The sequence below is a fragment of the Spodoptera frugiperda genome, chromosome 30 (assembly GCF_023101765.2).
Source record: "Spodoptera frugiperda isolate SF20-4 chromosome 30, AGI-APGP_CSIRO_Sfru_2.0, whole genome shotgun sequence".
Classification (NCBI taxonomy): domain Eukaryota; kingdom Metazoa; phylum Arthropoda; class Insecta; order Lepidoptera; family Noctuidae; genus Spodoptera; species Spodoptera frugiperda.
Genome location: NC_064241.1, coordinates 10,337,011 through 10,360,144, shown reverse-complemented (window position 1 = coordinate 10,360,144; position 23,134 = coordinate 10,337,011). Strand labels below are relative to the sequence as shown.

At 37.7% G+C, this 23,134-nt stretch overlaps 1 protein-coding gene across 6 annotated transcripts in view; it reads right to left on the bottom strand.

The window, feature by feature from the left end:
- The window catches only part of LOC118269578 (NADP-dependent malic enzyme), a 51,576-nt gene that overhangs the window by 3,467 nt on the left and 24,975 nt on the right, over positions 1 to 23,134 (bottom strand). For all 6 annotated transcript variants that reach the window (XM_035584745.2, XM_035584746.2, XM_035584742.2 and 3 more), the window contains 8 exons: positions 5,922 to 6,080; positions 3,786 to 3,967; positions 3,193 to 3,353; positions 2,499 to 2,703; positions 2,036 to 2,162; positions 1,576 to 1,801; positions 1,137 to 1,279; positions 415 to 588 (listed from right to left, as the gene is read on the bottom strand). In XM_035584745.2, coding sequence (XP_035440638.1) covers positions 415 to 588; positions 1,137 to 1,279; positions 1,576 to 1,801; positions 2,036 to 2,162; positions 2,499 to 2,703; positions 3,193 to 3,353; positions 3,786 to 3,967; positions 5,922 to 6,080 — 1,377 coding nt within the window. The remainder of the gene's footprint in view (positions 1 to 414; positions 589 to 1,136; positions 1,280 to 1,575; positions 1,802 to 2,035; positions 2,163 to 2,498; positions 2,704 to 3,192; positions 3,354 to 3,785; positions 3,968 to 5,921; positions 6,081 to 23,134) is intronic.

Sequence of the window (23,134 nt, the reverse complement as noted above, 5' to 3'; positions counted from 1 at the left end):
TACTAAAGTTGGATTTTGACAGTGTACGTATTAGTAATTTCGAGTTTCATATTCTCAATTACTATTGAATCTCTCTATGAATAACTGTATCTTCTAAACTTTCAGCGATCTGAGGGCCTAGTACGAAATCAGAACGAGAGTCCGTTCGGCATTCTGATTGGCCGGCTCGAATGTAGCATAGTTGCTTCATTAGAGCGCCGAACACGATCTCGCTAATAGTAAATTAAACTCGTACGAGGTCACTCTATCTATTTACCAAGCTCGCCGATTGTAGTAAACTTCTACTAAAAAGAAGTACTTATATTTTGCTTTGACGTTCAAAAGTGCCTTTCTGGTCTATTTGAAATAAATAATTTTGACTTTCACCATAAGTATTCAGCAGTAGTAGAACAACAAATAGGAAGGTCTAGGTACCTCGGCAGCGAGCAGCATGAAGTCCTCGGAGATGTCGATGATGCCGGCGCAGATGATGCCGAGCGCGAGCCCGGGGAAGATGTACGAGTTGTTGCCCTGCCCCGGCCGCAGCACGCGCCCGTCCTTCGTGCGGTAGTCCGGGAACGGGGAGCCCGACGCGAAGATTGCACGCTCCTGAAATTATTTTATTATAACCTTCGTAACACATACTAAAATAATGATTAAATGTGTTATGTATTATGCGCTCATACTGAGTGCTGAGAGTAGCAACGCGACAATAGCCGCGTCGTGTGTCGCGGAATGCTGCTTATGAATAAGAGCCTCTAGCATGGCTTGAAACTAGTCGAGTTCCTCGTCAAACAGTTACGTGAGTAAGCCGATAACATAATAATTATTTTTATTCTCTGCTAACTTAGAACAATTCACAATGATTTTTTTATGTTAAATGGGCCGACGTTTGGCCTCTATCTTGCTTGATGGTAAGTGATGATACGGCCTACGGTGGAGCACGTCTGCCCATAAGCAAGGTTGCTTATGGGCAGACGTGTGCCCGAGTGAATAGGTATTCACTCGGGCTTTGAAGGCACCCAGGTTATACCCATCAGGATACACAGACTCCGGGAAAGAGTTCCACTTCCTAGCAGTTTGGAGTTTGCAGTTTGCACACAAGGTGTGATGATGATGATAATGATGAATCAAATAAAGTGTAATTGTCCACGTACATCGGTGTTGGAGTATGCGTCGATGGCGGTGCACTCGGCCTTGCTGGTGGGGTTGGAGAGGGCGAAGATGACGGGCCGCTCGTTCAGCGCGCCCATCTTGCGCAGGATCGACGGAGTGAACGCTCCGCCGATGGCTGCCGCGCCTAGAATACACAAAATATAGCTTTTAAGAAACTTTACCCAACAGTTTTGCAAAAATTATGGAATACTTGTTTGCAAGGGAATATTGTAAATGACACAGTTTTCGTAATTATACAAAATTATTTTTTTCATAATCAGACTAATAGTCTTAGTTCTTCTCAGGAGTTGGAACGGGAGAGTCTGACGGTCGCCTCGCCCAAGGCGGGAGGAGTCATTTGATGATATTCGCATACAAAAACGGTCAATCGCCTTCTTCTTTTGAAGTCTCAGCTGACATATGAGAGCTTTTTCAACTTACCAATGAGCACGGAGGGCTTGGCTACATCGATGACCTCTTCTAGAGTGCGGATTGGAGCATGGTCCTTAGCGAACTTCTCCTTGTGTTCGTTGACGCCTCCCTCGGGCCTGTTCCTCACGATCAGACCCTTGGAGTCCACCATCCAGATGCGAGAGCGAGCCTTCTCGTCCGTACAACCCTCGGCAATCATGGCCATCACGCACAGACCGGCGATACCCAAAGCTGCCTGAGAAGAAAGAATTTTTGAGTTAGTTGAATGGTTTTTTTTTAATAGAAATTATATGGGACCCCCTATTACATGGGACTTAAAACACAAATTGTGAAAAGCGGGTGTACACTGTACATTGCATAGCGGCATTACGTGTCGTAATGAGCACTTCTGCCTACCCCTTCGGGGATAAAAGGCGCGACATTGCTTGCTAGAAATTATACGTAAAGAGATGATGAGATAGATGTGTACCTCTCCAGCGCCCTGGAAGACGATGGTGTTCTCGCAGAGCTTCTTCCCGGTGATGCGGAGACTGGCCAGCAGCCCCGCCACCGCCACCGCCGCCGTGCCCTGGATGTCGTCGTTGAACGTGCAGTATCTGGACGAGATAATCATTTGTTAAGAACACAAGAACTTTTGAAACTGAAATGTAATTGGGGAGAGTAGTAGTTACATCTTTTAAAAATTTGATAACTGTTTAGATGTCACGTTTTTCATGATGATAATTAACTTTTTTGGATTCGAAAATTTCATAAATTGATACTGAAAAGTCATGATAGATAGAGCGTGGTCTACGCTCTAGATCTAGAGTTTGGTTAAGTCTTTAACTGCCAGTAGAAAACTGTTGAAGACAAATCCTCCGCTAGCGGGGCCCACATGGTGTTCCTCACAGCGGTTAGCGTGTTAAATAGCAATAATATCAAACGGTACTGACTTTCCACGGTACTTCTCGAGCAGACGGAAGGCGTTAGCGTTGCCAAAGTCCTCGAACTGAATGAGACAGTTCTGTCCGTAGCGGCGGACCACGGCGTCCATGAACTCGTCGATAAACTCGTCGTACTGCGGCCCTCGCACGCGGCGCTGGCGCAGGCCGATGTATAGGGGATCTTCCAACATCGTCGGGTTGTTTGTACCCACGTCTGGAATAAGGATACATAAATAATTGTGTTATTTGATAGTATCATTTTTGAAGTTTTGGGTTAATAGAAGATTATATTTATACTGTCACTATTTGCTTGCTATGTATAGCTGTTGGATATCCATAAAATAAATAAATATATTAAGTACACAATAAACCTATTATTTATATCTTCATTGAGTGAGATTAGTTAGTATAATAGAGGTATAAATATAAATCTTGCAAGTTGCATTGCTTGGTTGTTATCATTTGTACTGAAGCATTTATTTTGTAAATTAGATTGGATAAGATTGAAAAATAATATCTACGTAAGTCAGAAGACTGCATAGAATAAACGATAGCCATAAAAGTGAAATCCAAAGTCAAGTACATACACACTTCTTATTTGGACAAACACATTTTTTTACTTTACGACCAATAAAAGAACATATTTGAATCCTAGTTTTACACAAGTTGATCATTATAATGTTCTAAATATGATGTCACTTACCCAAAGTGATAGGTAAGCACTGGTGTGGTTTGATGCCTGCGAGTGCGGTGTATAGAGAGAGCTTGCCGACCGGGATGCCCATACCACAGGCTCCCAGGTCTCCCAGACCCAAGATACGTTCTCCGTCTGTCACTACTATAGCTCGGACGTCTGTTTCAGGCCTGGTGAATAAAAAAAGAAGACATTTTTAATAAGTAACATGAAAATGCAGAAAACGTACCAACTTAATATGTTTTAGTAGGTGGATACAGAAAAGCGAATGTGGTGTTGATGGGAGCATAAACGTTTAAAAGATTAACGATCAGAACATATTACTTCTTTGGTTTTCGTGACTTCTTTTCTTCTCTAATTGACTTGCAAACAGTTTCAAAGGGTCAACAACAGATGGAGAAAACCAAAGTAGAATTACGAAAAGAAGATGGATAGACTGACATAAGAGGGTGACACAAAAAGTTTACCAAACTCAGAAGGAGTTTGATACCAAATTCACTGTTCAGTTTAACCAGTTCACTTCAATCTTCACTTAAGGGCAGAAAAAAATATGGTGGATATAAACAGAGTAATGATAAAACTTGTCAAAGGCGAAAACTCACCAGTTCTTAAGTATATCGTAGATGTGTCCCTTGTCGTGGATGGTGATGAAGAGGCCCCGGGGGCGGCGGTACACCAGCCCGTACTTCTGGCAGGCCAGGCCCACGGTGGGCGTGTACACGATGGGCATCATGTCAGCCACATTCTCGCCCACGAAGCGGTAGAACAGGTGCTCGTTGCGGTCCTGGAGAAAGAATTAAATTGATATTAGACATTGTTCTTCTTATTTTGTCCTATTGTCTCGGATGCTACTGATGAGGAAAGGGTCTTTAGTTAGACAAGAGCGCTTTTGGCGCTCTGATTGGATGGTCGGAAAATCAGACTCGTTTCGATTACTTTGAACGTAAAGCTATTACTTATTATTAATCGTAAAGTACTGAATTTGTTATTAACTTTTGAATTGCTCTCCGTGTTCAGTAAAATACCTAAGATCTTTGCGAAAAGTATATACATAAATGATAACAAGGGTAAAGGTACCTTCATATATTTCAATTTATCAACTTTCTAAGAGAGAAATCATATCTTTGAAAAGGGTCAGAGCACAATAGAGACCCTTACCAGTAAAAAACCTTTGGCCAAATGTGGAAATAGTTGAATAGGTCCTAACAAGCGTACGTCTGTGACGCGGGTAGTTAGTAAAACTAGCGTAGTTGAACGTAGAGCAAAGTTTCTAATTGGTTTAGTTGTTGCAAAGTTGTGCTAATATTGTACGTGGCAGTGGTACGGTAGTCCAGCCCACAATTTAATATCAAGAAATGGTTCTAGAATTTGTAGGCGATAGCTTATTGCTGGTTCTAATTAAAAAATACGAATTTAATATTATATGTCCCAATCTACTTTTAATAGTTTGATAAAAGAACTTTGACCACGTTGAGAAATTGTAAGATTCTAAGAAGAAGATGGATCTAAATTAGTAATTAATTTGAATTGAATTTTTTCAGTTTACGCCAATAAGTAACTTTGACACTATAACTTCTTTAACTGAAGCTCTAAAATGGTCAGCTATGTTGCAATAAAGTCAGTCATTGTGTAGGTAGGAAGTCCACAGTCACAGCTGGTACAAGTACAACCTTGCATTGACGGGATTTATGCTTCATGAGTCCCTTCACTGCAGTTTAGCTTGCAAATTGGAGAATCTGACAATTCTTGAACAACTATTTTATAGTTCAATGGATACTTGATAATAATTTTTTTGTAGTATTGTCGTAGAAAGAGAACAAAAGTATGGTATTATGGGACGTTCCTTACCAATAAAAGGTGAAAAGTAGCAACAACTTTGAACAGTGATCACGCTTTCGGTTAATAAAATATGAGTAATATTGTTAAAAAAAACACTCGATTCTCAGTTTTCTAGAATATCAATCCTTATGAAATAGACTCGAAAACAGCTAAAATATTTTATTGTTATTTATAACCCTGCAAGTCCCTATTATCAAGATATAACGTCTGTCAGTCCTTTTGTCTGAAACTTCGTGAATATTCCGCGCGGTGAAGCAAAAGATTCGTCCTAATTTATTATGTACGAAGTACCGAAATAAATATTGAATGATGAATTCTTTTCATAAACAAGCCGAGTGAATATTTTCGTAGCAATTATTTGATAACCTTTAATATTTCATTCGAAACTCAAGTTAGAACTTTTAAATAACTGTTCTAAGGGAAAAATAAATATAATTTCGTCTCGCTAAAGTGCTAACTATATTAATATTAATATTCAACTTGGAAATTCGGATCTAATTTAGTAAGTTACCTTATAACTTCATTCCTATTAATTATTATTTAGACAACTAAGATGTAACTGAACATTTTATTAACCTCTTTTTATTAACGCTACTACGATTTATTCTATTTTGTATACCGGTCTAACTGCCGCACTCAGAGGCATTTAATGATTACTTTCTTAAAAACTGAAATAGTTAGTTTTGATTTTGTATCGAAAACAATTACTACGAACTGGATTGAATAACCATTAAATGACCCTGCGTACGACGATACGCATGTGAACACCAAGTTAATTACAAATTTTGCACCGCACCTATTAATGCGCTAAACATCAGGTAATATAATTAAGGAGCCGAGAGTCTCCAAATGATATCAGAATTAATACACAAAGATACACTCAATACATCAAAACTTACCAACAGTGACATAAGGTAGATGTATTTGTTGAGGGGGTCCTCATACCGCTCGATGGACAGCTTGCACAGCTGGACCTGCTCCTCCTGGCTCTTCACCCTGGCTGGCAGCAGCCCGTGGATGCCCAAGGTCTGACGCTCCTCAATGGTGAACGCCAAGCCCTGTGGACAATAGAAATTGGACATTAGATCACTAGTACCAAGATCGAAAATGGCTTAAATGAAAATATGAGGGTTATCTAAAGCTGGTTGTAACTTGGTTTTATGATATTTAGACTACTGTATTATGTACGTCAGTGTTCATAAAAACACCCACGACTCAGGAAGATTTTATAGTATGGGACAACGTAATAGATTAGATTTATGCCACTTTGCAAGGCGCATCTTCATAGCACATCTTAGTCGCACAACTACATAGCTTAGCTATTATATCTTAGTAGCATAGCTATATTGCATATCTCTGGTGGAAAAGCACTCAAGCTGTCTTTCATTTCCGAAGGTTCGTTTTTCGAGATTTTCAAATTAGATAAGTAAGCAAAAATATTTTATTAGACCGCAATTATAAGAGATTTCCACATTCCATTAGCTACTAGCAGTGCAAAAATAATTACATAACATTTTTCATTTCAGCTGGAAATCTTCCGTTTACTTGGCGCGGTTCCAAGATTCTAGTGCGGTGATAAATTCGTATTATTCCCTTCTACATACATATACACGTACATAGCACAACAAATAACTGTTGTTGCAGTTTAATATGACAATTGTACATAGATAATAGTATTGTAAACATGACAATAGTCATAAAATCGATGAGTATCTACTTAGATAACGGTCGACACATTACTGTGGAGTACTGAATGATGGCCACATGATACTTAGTGCTATTTTTCGATTATATTTATTTACTTTTTACGTATTCTAATGAAATTAGTTAATTACGTATTAATAGAGCGTTTGTCACTGACCATTAGGGTGCCGTTTAGTTTTTTTTTTTGTTTCTTATTATGATATAAGCCGGTAAACGAGCAGATAGATAACCCGATGGTAAGCTATCGCCGCCGCCCATGGACACTCGAAACACCAAAGGCTTTACAATTGCGTTGTCAGCCTTTTGGGGGTTAGAAACTAGCGAAGGAAGGTAATTGTCCAATTACCTACCTATTATATACCTAATTGATACTAGTTTATACTAGTTTATATTGTACCGCTATCTATTTGGCCTATTCGCTGTAAAATATAAAGTCTTTGTGCAATAATTTCATCAGAAAAGATCACTAATAAAGTCCTGAGAAAGGAACAGCGCAATATTTCCTTTATTAAGTGAATGCGAAGTAAATTTCGCAGAATACAATGTTGCAGTGACTGACATTGTTCAGTACGTGATTGATAACTTCCTCCTTACGAGTGAGTATCGAGTCAACGCTCGGTTCTGCGGTGCACCGCAATGGGCATTGCACTGCGCCCACACAAAATGTACCTACTTGCAACACTTTACAGATAATTATAGATAAAGTCCATAAAGACCCAGTTACTAAATAAATGGTATAAAGTCTCTAAAAGAGTCTTTATTGCTAATTACTAATTTAGTACGTTTTCAACTTTGTTATTTTGAGTTAACGACGAAAATTCAATGGAAAAAATGTACAGAATGTTGTAGGTTGATCTGCTGTACATACTAGTTGGTACATAAACAAAATTCCACAAACATCGGCCCCGGAAACGTACGATCGGCCGACAATCAGCTGAGAGCTAATGACGTAACGAAGGTGACCGCTTCTAAACGACCTTCGATTCTGCACCGCTACTGGTTACAGTAAACTGACTTTAATGTAATCGACTTAAGGTTTATAGTAGTTTGGATCGCAATTATCGGGTTATATGTTATATTATGGTGGGAAAGTTTCCGCTAAATCGTTGCGGGTATGACCTGTAGTTGACAGTGCTAGTTATTTTGATTTATCGGCAGTTACAAGTACGTAGTTACATTCTGTACTACGTGAATAATTTCCTTCCGACTCGATTTACTTGGATTTGACGCATTTCTATGGCTTCTTAGCTTTGGAAGCCAACGATTTCCACAGACTTTGTAGACATGACATATTAAACACAGAAATTCCCAACAGAATATAAAAATACGAAATGATGTAAGAACAAAATGTCGGAAGTTTAATTTTCTCGCAGCTCGCCCGAGGCATCCGTGAAGAAAAACTTTGTTGTATACATAAATGAAAACAAAAGCCACTGAGTGAAACTAATAGAAATGTACGTAACAAGAAACAAATTGGTTTTACAAAATTGTTCCCTAGTTCTGCTAACAATAAGATAGAAATGAGAATTCTTTGCACCCATAAAGGTCTGTGAGTAAATTTTTGAGCTCAACATGTTTTTTATTTTTATCTTAGATCCAGACTGAAGACCGTTATGTAGGATACCTACCTAATATTTAAAAAAAATAATATCGAAATATTCAGTAGTCCTTGCTTACTGAGTAGATATAAAAGATACAAGTCCTATATACCTATAGGACCACCTTAGTGGTATCTACTGGGTAAAAATCTAGCATCAGTTTTTTATCCATCTCAGGAATCAAACTCCAGACGTTGTGGTTGAACATTGACACTAATAACCACTCGACTAAAGATTATACGTGATATTCATGTTAGATGATCCTGATCTTGTTGGTATTGATTAAATACTCATAAGTATTTACAATTGATCATTACATTGTTGCTAAACTAACATTATCGAGTGTTGCTAAAAGCCGTGAGATAACAAGCTCATTTTAAGTGGGATAACATCGGATTTACTGACATGTTCGCATTTTATAAATGCTATTTAAAATAAAGGTGGTACTTACAGGATTTATCTTACAGATTTTACATTTAAACTTTACACACATCCCACATCAACAGCCTATAAGCTGTGCTATAAGTGGCCAAAGGCCTTTTCTCGCACGGAAAAGGTTTGAGCATTAATCACTACGCTTGCTCAGTGCGGGTTGCTTTGAAGCTTAATTACATTACTTTTTTAAATTGTCATTTTTTTTAAACTAATAAAGCGTAGACAAGTGTTTTCTTTACCTATTCAACAAAGAAAATTTTAGGTAAGTACCTAATGTACTAACGAAGCCTGAATATTTAAGGTACCTCATCATACCAACAAAACACGGATTCTAAAGTACTGAACCCTTTCATTAAAAAGCAATTAGGGTACAAAAGGCTGCCCTCAGCACTTACACAAGTAAAATTAAATGGTTGCTTTGAAATAAAATGAATGTGACGTCACAAGTCTGGAGTAGGTATGGTACTTGTAAGAGCTTTGTGAAGAATTCATTACGAATGTTGAGGAACACACCAATTCAGGACAATTTAAACCCATTAGGATTGTGCTAACATTTGCTTAGGCCGGGACTTGGTTTGATTTGAATCGTCTTTGTAAATAAAATTGTAATCATGAATTCAAATGCTGTTTGATTGCCGGCATCTAGATGGAATGTAGAAGGTCCTGTTCTTCTACTGAACTTTTTCATGTAAAATATAGATTGCTAAAGTGACCTCATAAGAATAATTAATTTAAAAAATTATGTCGAAACATAAAAAATCCCCCCATAAACTTTGCTGCTTAACGAGAAGAACAGTTAACAACTTTCTCAATCAAAGTGGTGTTAAAAATGCACGTAAAGTATCTTCAGCCTTTCAGCAAAAATTACAGCACCGTCGTATGTCATAAAAAGTGAACCTAAAAAGGATCTTAAAAACTGCTGAGGCAGCACGTTGTAGGGAGACGTGATCTGACTCCTGATAAAAGGGTCAACAGCTGCTGAGTGGTATAGAGAAATAAGTAAGTGAGAAGGATTCAAGCGAAATATGACCAGTTAGATACCCACTAATTTCACAGAACATTAAGGACGTAAAGTTATTTAAATATTAGGTATAAGAAAATAAGAAGAATATACGAACGTATAGCTTAAAATTTGCATCGTGAAAAAATAGAAATAATTGTATCGAAGGTAAGACAAGGGCGTGAATGAGTTAAATATAGCCGAAGCCTATAAAATCTATAAAAACCTTAAAACGTCTGTCTGTCTGTCTGTCTGTCCTGAAAATTATTATATTTGCACTTCGGCTGTTGTCTTACCGTAGGTACAATAACAAAATTCACACGGATCCAGGAAAAATGGGACTAATGACATAAGCTGGCTACAAAATTTGGTTATCGCTTTGGGCAAAGATGGATGCGAAATTAAGTAGGCTCACGGAAACCGACGGCGAAGACAAAGTAAATAACGTTCCCCTCGCCCGCGACATCAAGACCTAAAAGTTAACACCGTGTTTCAATCAAGCCCACTCCTCTGTTAAGTTGAAAATTACATATTTTTAATAACAATGCTTCTGTAACATCCGATTACTCGTAACTATTTATCAAGTCTCTCAACCGTAAAAAGATATGAAATGAAACAAACCCGAGAATCGATAGCAGCAACACATTCCGGCACGGAGTACAAATCCCTGCGAGGTGTGAGATACCACCAGTCCCTCTCCATTTCTCACCAAGTCCACTTTTATTTACAAAAGCACCATCACTTTAAACCAAGGCTACACTTGACGTCACAAACCACTTATTCAAATCACGTCACCGTTGAAAAAATTACATTCATTTTTATCGACTTTTACTGGTTTATCATTACCGTTAACTATAATAAAGTACAATTTTTATTATTGTATTATAATAGGACGTATTTGCATGGTTATTTCCAATCTATCTCCCATTAACTCGGTTCCACGAGCATCTCTTTACACTTAATCTAAATGGGACGCTTTTCAATTTTCAGCGTCGCTGACGGCCATCGGACTGCATTTGAAGTGGAAGGAACTTCAGTTACTAGAACAGCCATTATTATTTATTTATCGGGAATGCGGCACCAGTAACGATCGATACTTCAATAACTGTACATCATGTCTTTTCTTTACGATGTATGTAAAGAAAATGTAGGGCGAATGTTCTTGACACGTAGGGGAAGTCAGCTCAAAGCGGCCATAGGAGGCAAAGCGGCCACTCTTAATTTTTCGGTTATTTGAAATGATAGCGTAACGTTGCCGTTCTGTACGTATAACCAAACTCCCGCCCCGCGCCAGTCACTCATTTTCAAGCGGTGAGAATGAACCCGTGGTTCTAGTAACGACAAATATTTTTTTGTGCGTTTTGTTAAAATAATACGAGGTAAGTTCAACCTGTTTTGGTCAAAACTATTTATATTAAAATGCTTTTATTGCACGTTTAACGTTACTTATCTATTTTGCCTTTTTTGTGTGGCATTTGCTTCGAAATATAGTAAATAGTGTAAGTGAAAATATTTTTTTAAATAAAATGGTTGAAAAAGGCAAAGCGGCTCGGGCAAAGCGGCCAACTGACCGCTTTGCCCTTACTTTCATATTATCGCTGCATAGATATAATTCTTATTTATTTTGTTTAGATGGTCAATAACTACAAGAGAAAAACAGCGCAGGCTTCTTGGGACGGAGGAAACGCCCGGGTGTCATCACTGTGAAGACCGCCCGGAGGACACGGTAGAACATACGGTGGCGGTGTGCCCTGCGTGGGCTGAGCACCGCCAAGTCCTCAGGGACCTCTCGCGCCCAGCACTGGTTCAGGCCATGGTGCGGAGCGAGAGGGACTGGGATGCCGTCTCCTCCTTCTGCGAAGCAGTCATGCTAGCTAAGGAGGAGGCGGGGCGCGTGAACGAACCTCCTCACGCTCCAGTCGTCGCGAGAGACATTCCGGGCCTCGGAAATCGCGGGACGATCTCCGGCCACCATAAGTGCGGGCCTGCGGACGGCAAGCAAGGGTAGCTCACTGCCCGAACAGAACCAGATCCGTGTGTACGGCGCGTCGCGTTCCGCGCGCGCCTCCGAGAACCATCAGACCACCACAGATGGAGCCCAGTAGGGCTGATGCCTGATCCGGAGCTGCGGACTACCTAGCGGGTTTACCGGGGCTCCGGCTCGAAAAGCAGGAGAAGGAACGGGGTGGTTTTTAGTCAGTAAGAGTCTGACATTCCCTCTCGCCTCGCCCAAGGCGGGAGAAGTCATAGGATGATTTTCCCCCCTCAAAAAAAAAAAAACAAAAAAAGGCTTCTTGGGACGAAGCTAGGTATAGGTTAAAACTCGTAGATTATGCATAGAAGATGTCGCCGGGGCGAAACTCCACTGCCGCGCCAGATTAGTGCGTGGCGGGACGAGCTCCGGCGCGATCTCATGGCGGAATGGCAGCAACGACTGTCGCAACCGAGGGCTGGGCTCGCTGTCATTGCAGCGATAAGTCCCCTCTTTGAGGAGTGGCTTGAGAGACGCCACGGCGTCCTCACCTACCGCCTGACGCAGGTGCTTACCGGACATGGAAGTTTCGGTAGGTTCCTGTTTCTGATTGGGCGGGAGGAAACGCCCGGGTGTCATCACTGCGAAGACCGTCCTGAGGACACAGTGGAACATACGGTGGCGCTGTGCCCTGCATGGGCTGAGCACCGCCGTGTCCTCAGGGATGTGGTTGGCGACGGCGACCTCTCGCGTCCGGCATTGGTACAAGCCATGGTGCGGAGCGAGGGGGACTGGGATGCCGTCTCCTCCTTCTGCGAAGCAGTCATGCTAGCTAAGGAGGAGGCGGGGCGCGTGAGAGAACGAACCTCCTCACGCCCCAGCCGTCGCGAGAGACACTCCGGGCGTCGGGGATCGCGCGACGATCTCCGGCCACCGTAAGTGCGGGCCTGCGGACGGCGAGCAAGGGTAGTTCGCCGCCCGACCAGAACCAGACCCGTGCGTGCGGCGCGTCGCGTTCCGCGCGCGCCTCAAAGAGCCATCAGACCACCACAGATGGGGCCCAGTAGGGCTGATGTCTAATCCGGAGCTGCGGACAACCTAGCGGGTTTACCGGGGCTCCGGCTCGAAAGGCAGGAGAAGGAACGGGGTGGTTTTTAGTCAGTAAGAGTCTGACACTCCCTCTCGCCTCGCCCAAGGCGAGAAAAGTCATTGGATGATGTTCCCCTCTCAAAAAAAAAAAATGCATAGAAGATATTAAGACTTAAAATAATAGAAGTAAGTAGAACATATATTATTATTGATTGAGATTGATAAATAAAATTATGACTGATTGTGATTAAAATAGGTAAAATGTTGTTGATTTTTTTTTATGTGAATTATATGTGTTGATTTTTGATTTTGCATTTTTATTTTGTCAATCACGGTATTTTCCAACAAAAAACAATTCATTGCTTGAAAACTTTTGGGGTGGCCACGTTGCCCTTACCCCCGTGGCCGCTTTGGGCGACCACTCGGGCAAAGCGGTTTTATGACAAGTTTTCGTAATCTGCAAATCATATGATTATTATTCAACTTACGCAAATTTCAATTGGCCATTACAAAAATTCGATAAATTCTCGACTAGCTAGTATAAAATTCTCTTTAAAAATCTTTCGTTCAATGGCTTTTTTTTAAACTCAAAGTTAAGGTGGCCGCTTTGAGCTGACTTCCCCTAGTACCTAATAATTTCTATGTAATAGGTACTACGACAAATATTTATATCGTTAAAAGTTAATTTAATTAAAATATGGAACATGTATTTTCACTTAATAAATAAATAACGATGGTATGACGAATCAGAATCGTATGACATCACGTACATTAATTTCATATAAAACTATGACAGAAAAATCCCCTGTAATGTTCACCTTAATATAATTTATTGTTTTTAACCATTTGTGATACAAAGACTACTTCTATATTACATTCAGACACTTTAACCAAATTTTCTTATTCATTATCCTGTCATCGCTCTCACATTTACCCTTCTCAAACCATTTTTATTCCAGTTGTGAAACCCATTGAGTTAACATGGATTATGTTAATTTAATGCTGTCATCTCGAGTGAATGTGAATTAATATGAAAAGGTTCCTAACATTAAAAGAAAGGTCCAAATTGTCCTTATGTTTGAGCGTATTTATAAATTCTTTAAACAAAGACCGACATATTATTACGTAAGGCAGGTAAAGACAATATTTAGGTAAGAATATTTGCCAAGGTACCAACAACGAGTACCTACAATACGTTTAAAATTTTAGATATGTGCGTATTGTGTTGGATTAAATTTTAACATAACAAACAGCTTTCTGAAATTACAGACAGTAAACTATTCTCTAACACTACACAATAAGGCTTATTGTTCAATAAAATCTACATTGAATTCACTAATACACGTTTCAATTAACAATAACCTTTACAAACGTGTCTAATTACAAAATACATAGGAGATTCGACATTTCAACGTCTCTATCCCTCGCGGGCTCAGAGCAAGGCTCAACGGCAATTCTATCGGAACTCTCATTACCGTCGCCGGATCCGATACGATCGCAAATTGTCCCAATTACATGAGTAATCACCTAATAGCCTTCAACTTGATGTAAAGTGCCGTCGGCGACAAATCTTGGAACGTTTACGAACCGTATTCGGTAAATCGATTTAGTTTTTATGAAGACTGACGTTGTTCCGGATCGTTAGAGGTTTCGTAAACTGGGTGCTAGCATTGACACTAATTGCGTTGTCAATGGTAGGTACGTCTTATAGTAATGGATTTAGTTGTAAAGCTTTGAATTATTACTGTTTTGATTTTGATAGGATATTTAGTTACATGGAATTTCAATTTACTCTTTGATATATGGTCCAGCATATTAATTATATTGTTAAGATTAAGTTAATCTAGTGTTTATCTACCTAAAAAGAGTACCTTATGTATATTTTATCAAAGAAACTTCCTAGTAAATATAAAATTACACTATCGTAATTATAGCAGAAATTTTGGAAAATTCATAGTCTATTTATCTTCGAGTCCAAAAACCTCGTTCGCTGTCCAGTCAGTTTACGGAACAAACACAAATATGAAAATATGAATTCATACAAGAGAGAGAATCTGGCGAGCAATCAGGAGGAGCAAACAACGAGAAGTTATGTAAACAACATGAATTTTCAGACCAAATAACTCATATTCCCGTGTTGGCTTTAGCAGGTACATAATTTTGGAGCTATGTACACAAGGGGCTCGAGTAACTGTAGCACTTATTAACGTTTTAAGGTCGGTTTATATCTGACGTAAAATACGTCGAGCGTATCATCGGCCGTACAGACGTATCATCGGTTGAGTGTTTATTGTCAACTGTTTTTCTATACATTTGCCTGATATGGCGTTACGCGACGCATGGTTCATCAGATATGAACCGACCCTTATTAGTAGAGGTACAATCAGTAAAAGTTACGCTAACAGGTTCTAACTTCTAAAACATTTTCGAGAGTACCAACGTAAAAGAATTACCTATAAATTATTTCTCTCGTATATCTTTTTAATTTCACAGGGCATAAAACAGGTGCCACATTAATTAAAATTTACTTGGATCTCTAAGAGAGATGGATGAACTCTTAATTAAGTTCAAGTTATAACTTTTGTTCGGAAATATACTTTCATTATGGTAAGTGGCTGTACTTTTGCTACAGACTTACTCTTTGATCTTTACCAAGATTTTTAATGAGATTATCTAAATATTATAATATGTCTCGGATTATTCTTCTGTGTAGTATATTTTTTAAAATATCTTAGGTACTTTCGAAAGTATGACTGACAAAAAAATACATTTCGATTTACTACTAGTGTTTTGTTTATAGAAGTAAATAAAGATAAATAATTATCACGAGTATTAGTATAAAACTCTAAAAACATCACAACAAAATTGACTGCTTTTTTATTACATGTACAATAACTGTCTTACTGTCAGTATTAGGACGAGACTGTGAATGATTACTTCGCAAATATCTCCAAGAAAAGTCGGAAAATTGCACCCGTTCCAAGGTTAAGGTGGCCCTATTCCCCTTATAAAATTCAGTAGCTCTAATACTCCGTACATAAACAACAAATGACTTTTCTGTCATATAGACAAATGGCTCATTTTCTTACTCAATTAATCCACGGAATAGGCCATTAAGCGAGTAAACTCTTTTCGGGTTTACAGCTTAATAAAATAAGTGAAGTGAAATTTTATCTTAATTATTCATTTAAGTTCTCCTGGGATTTGTTTAAAAACATCATTTGAGCTTAATAATTTCCATTATTATTCTTTTATACACTACATTTTGAAACATTTCTGTAATAATGACGCTATTTTAAAAACAGAAGAGTGAAAAGCCACTTAACAGTCCTTATCCTTCAATTCTAACTACATGTATACCCTTTTATGAACCAAAATTAAGATCAAACTTTCACAGCTTAATCTAGCCGACTAACATGACCTAACTTGGTCTACAAATATTTACCAACCAACAAAATCTTGTGCGAAACACGCTCACAGCTCTGTGTAATCATAGTAAACCGTTTAGCGTGATTACGTTTACTGACGATATCTATAACAGGCACTATGACAACGATAAACACGCTCAAAGCTCTCGTAATCCTGTGACAAGCGTTATTTACTTTAACATCGAAATAACGGAGCCACGTTATTGTTATTGGCACTTACACGTTGCAGAAAAGTTGTTTCGTGATGTCGTGACGTCGATAAACATGACTTTATATGTAATATTTATTTTAGCTCTCCTGTTTAATGTTTACCCTCAAAAATGGATTTTTTTATGCTTTCGTTAAATGACGTAGACCTTTAGCTCCACAAATGGGCCCCAGAGGGCTGATGCCTGATGGTTTTTTAGTCAGTAAGTGTCTGACACTCCCTATCACCTTGCTCAAGGCGGTAGAAGACATTGGATGATTACCACCCCTAAAAAAAGACCTTTTTTACCTATTTAGATTAAGAATAATATAGATGTAACTACTTAGTTCGCACTGTTTTCAGAACTTTTCAATTCTTATTTTAGCCGATCTTATTTACATATGTAAATTTTAACTATGACGTACATAAGTGTTTCGCTATTGTAATTCATAAAGATCACTTATCGTCTATATCGTGGCTAGATAAGACCTAGTTCTGTTCATGCCATCTATTTTAGCCCAATTGTCTTACCAGTCTAGGTTCATTTGAAACTATGTCATCGACCCATCATCTTAGAGGTCAATTTCCTAATACGACATTAAGAACCAACCTAGTTAGACAGAGGCAAAAAGATGAAATGTTCTCTAAATTAGTCTAGTATAAAAACATTGACCTAATGACCAGATCAGTATATTATATACTTTGGACAAGTCACGGTCAGTTTTTGTAGACAAATTGGGGTCCGCAGTAATAGATCTTAATCAGACGTTTTTGTATGATTACATCACGCGTTTATTCACGGTTTTTATTTCTATAAATAATAAATGGGTTAAATTAACGAGGGTGTAACATAGACGTAATTTGAAACTGAAGTAAGAAACAAATTCAAAATGGCTTAATCTGCGAAGCAATTAGTAGTAGTAAGGTAGCAAAACTTAGTTTGCCGATGCCATTAGCCGATGATGGTGTGATGCCATTAGCAGATTGGTGATGAAGATATCATCACCAACATCGGCTCATTTCCCTCCACTGCTAAGACATAGGCTTCTCGAATAAAATTCTCAAAATTGGATAAGGGAGAATTCATATATTACATCACTAGACTCGCGTAATATAATTTATTATTTTCGCATTTCATCCCGACCCTCTGGAGACCACGAAATAGAATTTGTGTTAACGTAAAATATCTCATATTCTGCTCAGACATGGCTCTCAAAATACACTGGGACATTAACATTCGTTGTTAAAATTTCCAAGTGCACGAGGCGTTAAAAATGCTTTCAACGTTTACGCGCGCGTTGAAGTTCAGTGACGTAATATGTGCGTAGTAGTAGATATATAGTACTAGTAGATATATTTATGTACCTGTGACATCTACGTTTAAAATCAAGAGTAAGGACACTGAACCAAATGCCAGTTAGCAAGTCGCTTGGGGGAACAAACTTGGCACGGAGTCAATATTCATCAATTTGACACTTGCAGCGCTGTACCGCAAGTGTAAAGCGATAAAGCGCTTTATTCTATAGTTTACTGTTTATATTTGTTTACATAGCAATCGAGCACATGTTTAATTGATGTGACGTCACTAATTGCAGTTGTCAGGTGTATATTTACCCACGAAGTATGCAGAGTGCAAGGTTTTGCATTTCAATTAAAAGTATGGTCGTTGAGTGTAGGAAAGTTATACTCGACATTAAAAAATAATGTTCTCATGTGTTGACTACCCCATTACTTATGGGCGGCTATCCGTTTTTGTAAGCAACCCTTACGTGTGAGTTTTTTACTACTCCCAATTGACTATGCATGGATAGGTATGTGAATATGGAACCTTTTTGTTGTGTAGCTACACGAAATAAGAATACGGAAAAAAATCTTACATTGGCGTGAACAAAGCCAGATGAGAATTTGGTTTCGAATGTTTACACGTTTCTTTTCTTTATAGGTACAAGAGTAAAATTTATTGAAAGTTTTACTGTCTTTGATTTCTTTCCACAGAAGTCCTATATAGTCTACTATCAGGTATGTAGTTATATAAATTCTATGTCTAAACAGTTTATGAATAAATCATTAATTTTGGCAAGGCACAGATTGTTTATTGAGCTAGGTTGGTACATTTGTCACTGTCAGATATCGATAGTAGTTAGTTACTTGCAAATTCCGTTTACTTTATAATTAATGTAAGTAGGTACCTCCATAGATATAGCCTTACTTATAGAAGGTAAAAACCTACGACAATCTGTGTTTCTTTATCAATTTCCTAACTAACAAAAAGTGTTTTTTAAGGGTGAAAATCATCCAATAACTCGCCTTGGATGAGGTGAGAGAGAGTGTCATATTCTTACTGACTCAAAACCACCCCGTTCCTACTCCTGCTTTTCGATCTGAAGCTCCGGTAAACCAGCTAGGCAGTCCGCAGCTCCGGATCAGACCGAAAAGTGTATGTTGCAGTAAAACTTCTTAAAGTACCAAAAGGTTTAATGTTATGTTAACCATTGAAATAAACAGGGAAGGGAATGTTTGGATTAGATAGTCTCTTTACTTCACCAGGTACGCATGTCACTACAATATTCCAGTTTCATCAAACTAGATTGTAGGCATACAGTATTCTCTTTGATGCACAAAGCGAAGCAATTTAAAGGGGGTTTGATTAAAGGCCTTTCAGATAGGAAGCTCAATTTATTTGGGACGTGAATCGTTGACTGTTGGTTTGTATTTGCATACATATGTGTGTAAAAGGAATTTATGCATTTCATATTAATTGCGTAGAGGTAAAATGTTAAAAGGTCTCTTTCATGTAAATTAATTCTATATTTTTAAGTATTTATATGTCTTAGTGTAAGTCGGTACTTAATCATTTTGAATCGCGGATTCCATGTGGTACAGTTTGGTACTTGAAACCACATAAGATTTAGATTCTAAAATATCTCAAAACTAGATATTACAGACATTAAGTTAGGTACTTCTATATCATATCTAATTCAACAAAGATTATGATAAAATATTTAATAATTCATAATAAGTACCTAACGTCTTGAAAATTCATGAAACTTTCAATATTTACTTCGTTATAATTAGTTTGAAACGAGGTGGAATTAATTTGGCTTCCATAAATTCCTGAGCGTACCCACTGCGAAGGCTACAGAATATATTTACAAAGAATTTTGACTTATACAATACAAAGAAAAGCCAAAAGGAGGAAAATATTTATTTATTGACTTTTGCTTTAACCGAAAATAAACCTTTTAGTCAAGTCAGTAGTCACATTTTTGGATAAAAAACCTCATCCATACAACAACACCAAAGTAGAGGGGCTGCCTTTTACACTATTGACCTTATTTATATGTAATATGACCTATATTTGAGTGTACGAACAATTCAGCGCCTCAAGAGACATTCGATTCTAGATTTGGAAACGAAAAATAAATTCTAGGTCGATTTGTTCGAAATTGGAATACAAATATTAATTGTGAGAAACAAATTGTAAACACAAACTCCAATATCAATGCTTAAAAGATTGTGTTTATATAAATTTATAATGTTATTTTATTAAAAGTACCCTTAACCGAAGAGCATGCATGAAAAGACTGATGACTGTTGATGAAGCGAAAGAGGTATGTAAGATTCGTAGCAATTGGCGTTCTATTGTCTCTGCCTATCTCCATGGGAGACAGACGTGAGGTTATGTATGTATATGTATTTAAGTAGCTAACAGAATAACTAACTAAATCATCTTAAAAAACACACCACAACTAAGTTTTAAATCGGTTAATTCTGGCTTCATAACTGAGTTAAATTCTATTTTCAACAGTTTCAATTCAATTTTGACATAAATAAGTAACAGAATCATCACGTAAGTCGTTTTTTAAACACGAGATGTATATAGAGGTGTTTTTATCGTACCAATTCCCTAACTGGGAGTGAGGCTATTTATGCAATACTTATAGTATTTTACAAAGAGCTGTAATAAAACAAGATAAAATACTATAACAATAAATAACAATGCAAGGATACCTATACACCAGAACGTGTGGGGCGTGCCGACTAGTCTAGGTCTTAGCTTAGGACACCTAGATATGTGCAAGGTTGCTAACAATAGCTTACTGATACAGTAACCTACATTCACAAAGCGGGGCCAGGAAGCCCGACTCGGTAAAACGTGAATAAATAAACACTAACGTTACTGATATGACGTTAAAAGAATGCCATTTTCAAAGGAACATGATAGCACGTCTTTTTGAGCTCCAAAGGATTCATATTTTAGGTAAGGGTGCATATTATATATTATATAGTGTAACACTACTAGTTTTCACCAGTTATGCTGTGAGGCCAAGCAACTTGCTTGCTTTACTTGATATATAAAGCTGAATAGTTTGTTTGTTTGAACCCGCTAATTAAATCTTTTTGTATCCGATAGTGCATTTATCGAGAAAAGTTAGAGGCTATAAAACAAAACATTACAATCAAAAGGAGCCGAACAGAGCGGGTGAAATAGCTACTAAGAATTAAGCCTACTGACATAGACCAGCCTGTAAGTGGCCACTCGTACGGAGAAGGTTTGAGCATTAATCACTACGCTTGCTCAATGCCATATACCACTTTATCTTAGAGATATTTACTTAGATAATATAATCAATAAAAACAGAATAACTGAACACTATTCTATATTAAAAATGCTTATAGCATTAAATGTAATGACTGCATATTAGTCATATTCAGAAATATTAATTATAAGCCTCTTATCATACAGGAGTTTCATCTCTTGTATATAATGTAATTACATATTAAGATTGTCATCTGTATTGTCTCCAATTATACTACCCATGTCATTTTACGTTGTATAAAATAATGTTATTTAAACAAAAGAACGTAAATATTTAAATTACTTGTTTATGCATCGTTCATTCAACTTCAGCGTAATAAGTATAATGTAGTAAAATTCATTAATTTGTTTTTGTCAACTCAAAGTCATTGTTAATTTTATTACCACTCTGTTTATATGATAATGAAGATACAACTAGCATTTACAAAATAATGCGACCAGTAACCACACGTTAGGAAAGCCACAAACCCATCGCACACAAACATCACAATCAACTATACGCAATAACCGCTTATATTTTGCAAACAACGCGTAATTTCGGCCACGACAATTATTATTTATGTCCCAAACGTAACTGGGAATCACACAAAGGACCACTTCACACTGACTGCGTGAAGGTTCAACCTTTTTCATAGCTTTTATAACACCGTTGAAATACTTTATCGTGTTGCCATAGCAACGCTAAGCCGCCCTACAAACTAAGCAGGGCTTACGCGTGGTGTGTGAGGATTATGTACGGAATGGTTCAATTAACCGTGACATGCAACCAGCCCTAACTGATTCTACTCACACAACTGTTTACCTATTTCATTTTGATGGAACACCTGGGAATTATATTGGGATTTGATAATTAATAGCTAAACACTTTCCTTTATTACGGGCACGTTAAAAATGCATGGATCGCCCTTTTCAGCTAATAGCTAGCTCTACTAAGTTACATGAACATTTAATTAGGCATAAAATTAAAGTAAACCGACTAAGTCTGTAAATTTCTAGTCCTTAGGGCATTGTAATTCCTTGGTAAACTTACGAAAAGACGGTGAAAGAGGATTGGTATATACGTTAGAGAAGAAATATAAATGTAATAACGAACCTACACAGTCAAATCAAAACTTAAATATGGCGAAATGTAGGTGTAGCAGTTATTTAAAGGTAAACCAGTAGAATGGCATATTCTAACTAGGGAGCATTGAGCTACTTTTGTAAAGTTTAAATGTACTTTAATACCGTGTTGATAACAAATTCTAATGCATGCATGAAAAGTTCAGAAATATACCAGTCAATGTCTAGAACCCGTGATATATCCTATACTATTTATCTACTATTTATATTTGAAACGTATGTGAGGACGTATGTGTATTTGTTACTCAAAAATTACTGAACGGATCTGAATGAAATTCGCCACAAAATATATTATTATACCAAAGTTAAAGTTAAATCGTTTATTCCAATTAAACCATAAATAAGTACTTTTGAAATAGCCTAGTCTGAAATAGCACACGGGCTACTTTATATCCAGGTAACGTAAGCGAAGCAACTAACCAAAGCTAGTATTCTACAAACACTTTAGATATAAATCCATATATCAATCCTGAATCAGATATTAATATGCAGATAACGTAATCCGTTTAGATATGATTAAATGAAATGCAAATTTTTATCTTTCGCCTCGGGACGTGGATGTTGTGACCTAAATCGATAGGCGACGGCAAGTCTAGCTAAGTGATTGTATCTATCATAGTGTATACTTGTGTTCTTTGGTGTTTGTGTGTAGTAAATAAATCTATAATAGTACTGATTACACTAGTTTAGTTTTAGATAAGGGATTGATTGAAATTGAGAAGTGCGGTTGCGGTAAAGTGTAGGTACCTTTGCCTATCCCTTCGAGGATAAGATGCGTGATGTTGCGATGCGTTGAAATTGAGGTAAAATAGACATTGTGTAGCTTAGTCAAAGATTTGCTGATTATAAAGAGTCTAATATTTAGTGACGTGGCAATTGATTTGGGGATCTTTTCAATCTGAAATAACGATAATAAATCAAGGCAAAACATAAGATTACATATACATACTGATAGATATATGTTTACAAAGGTAGGG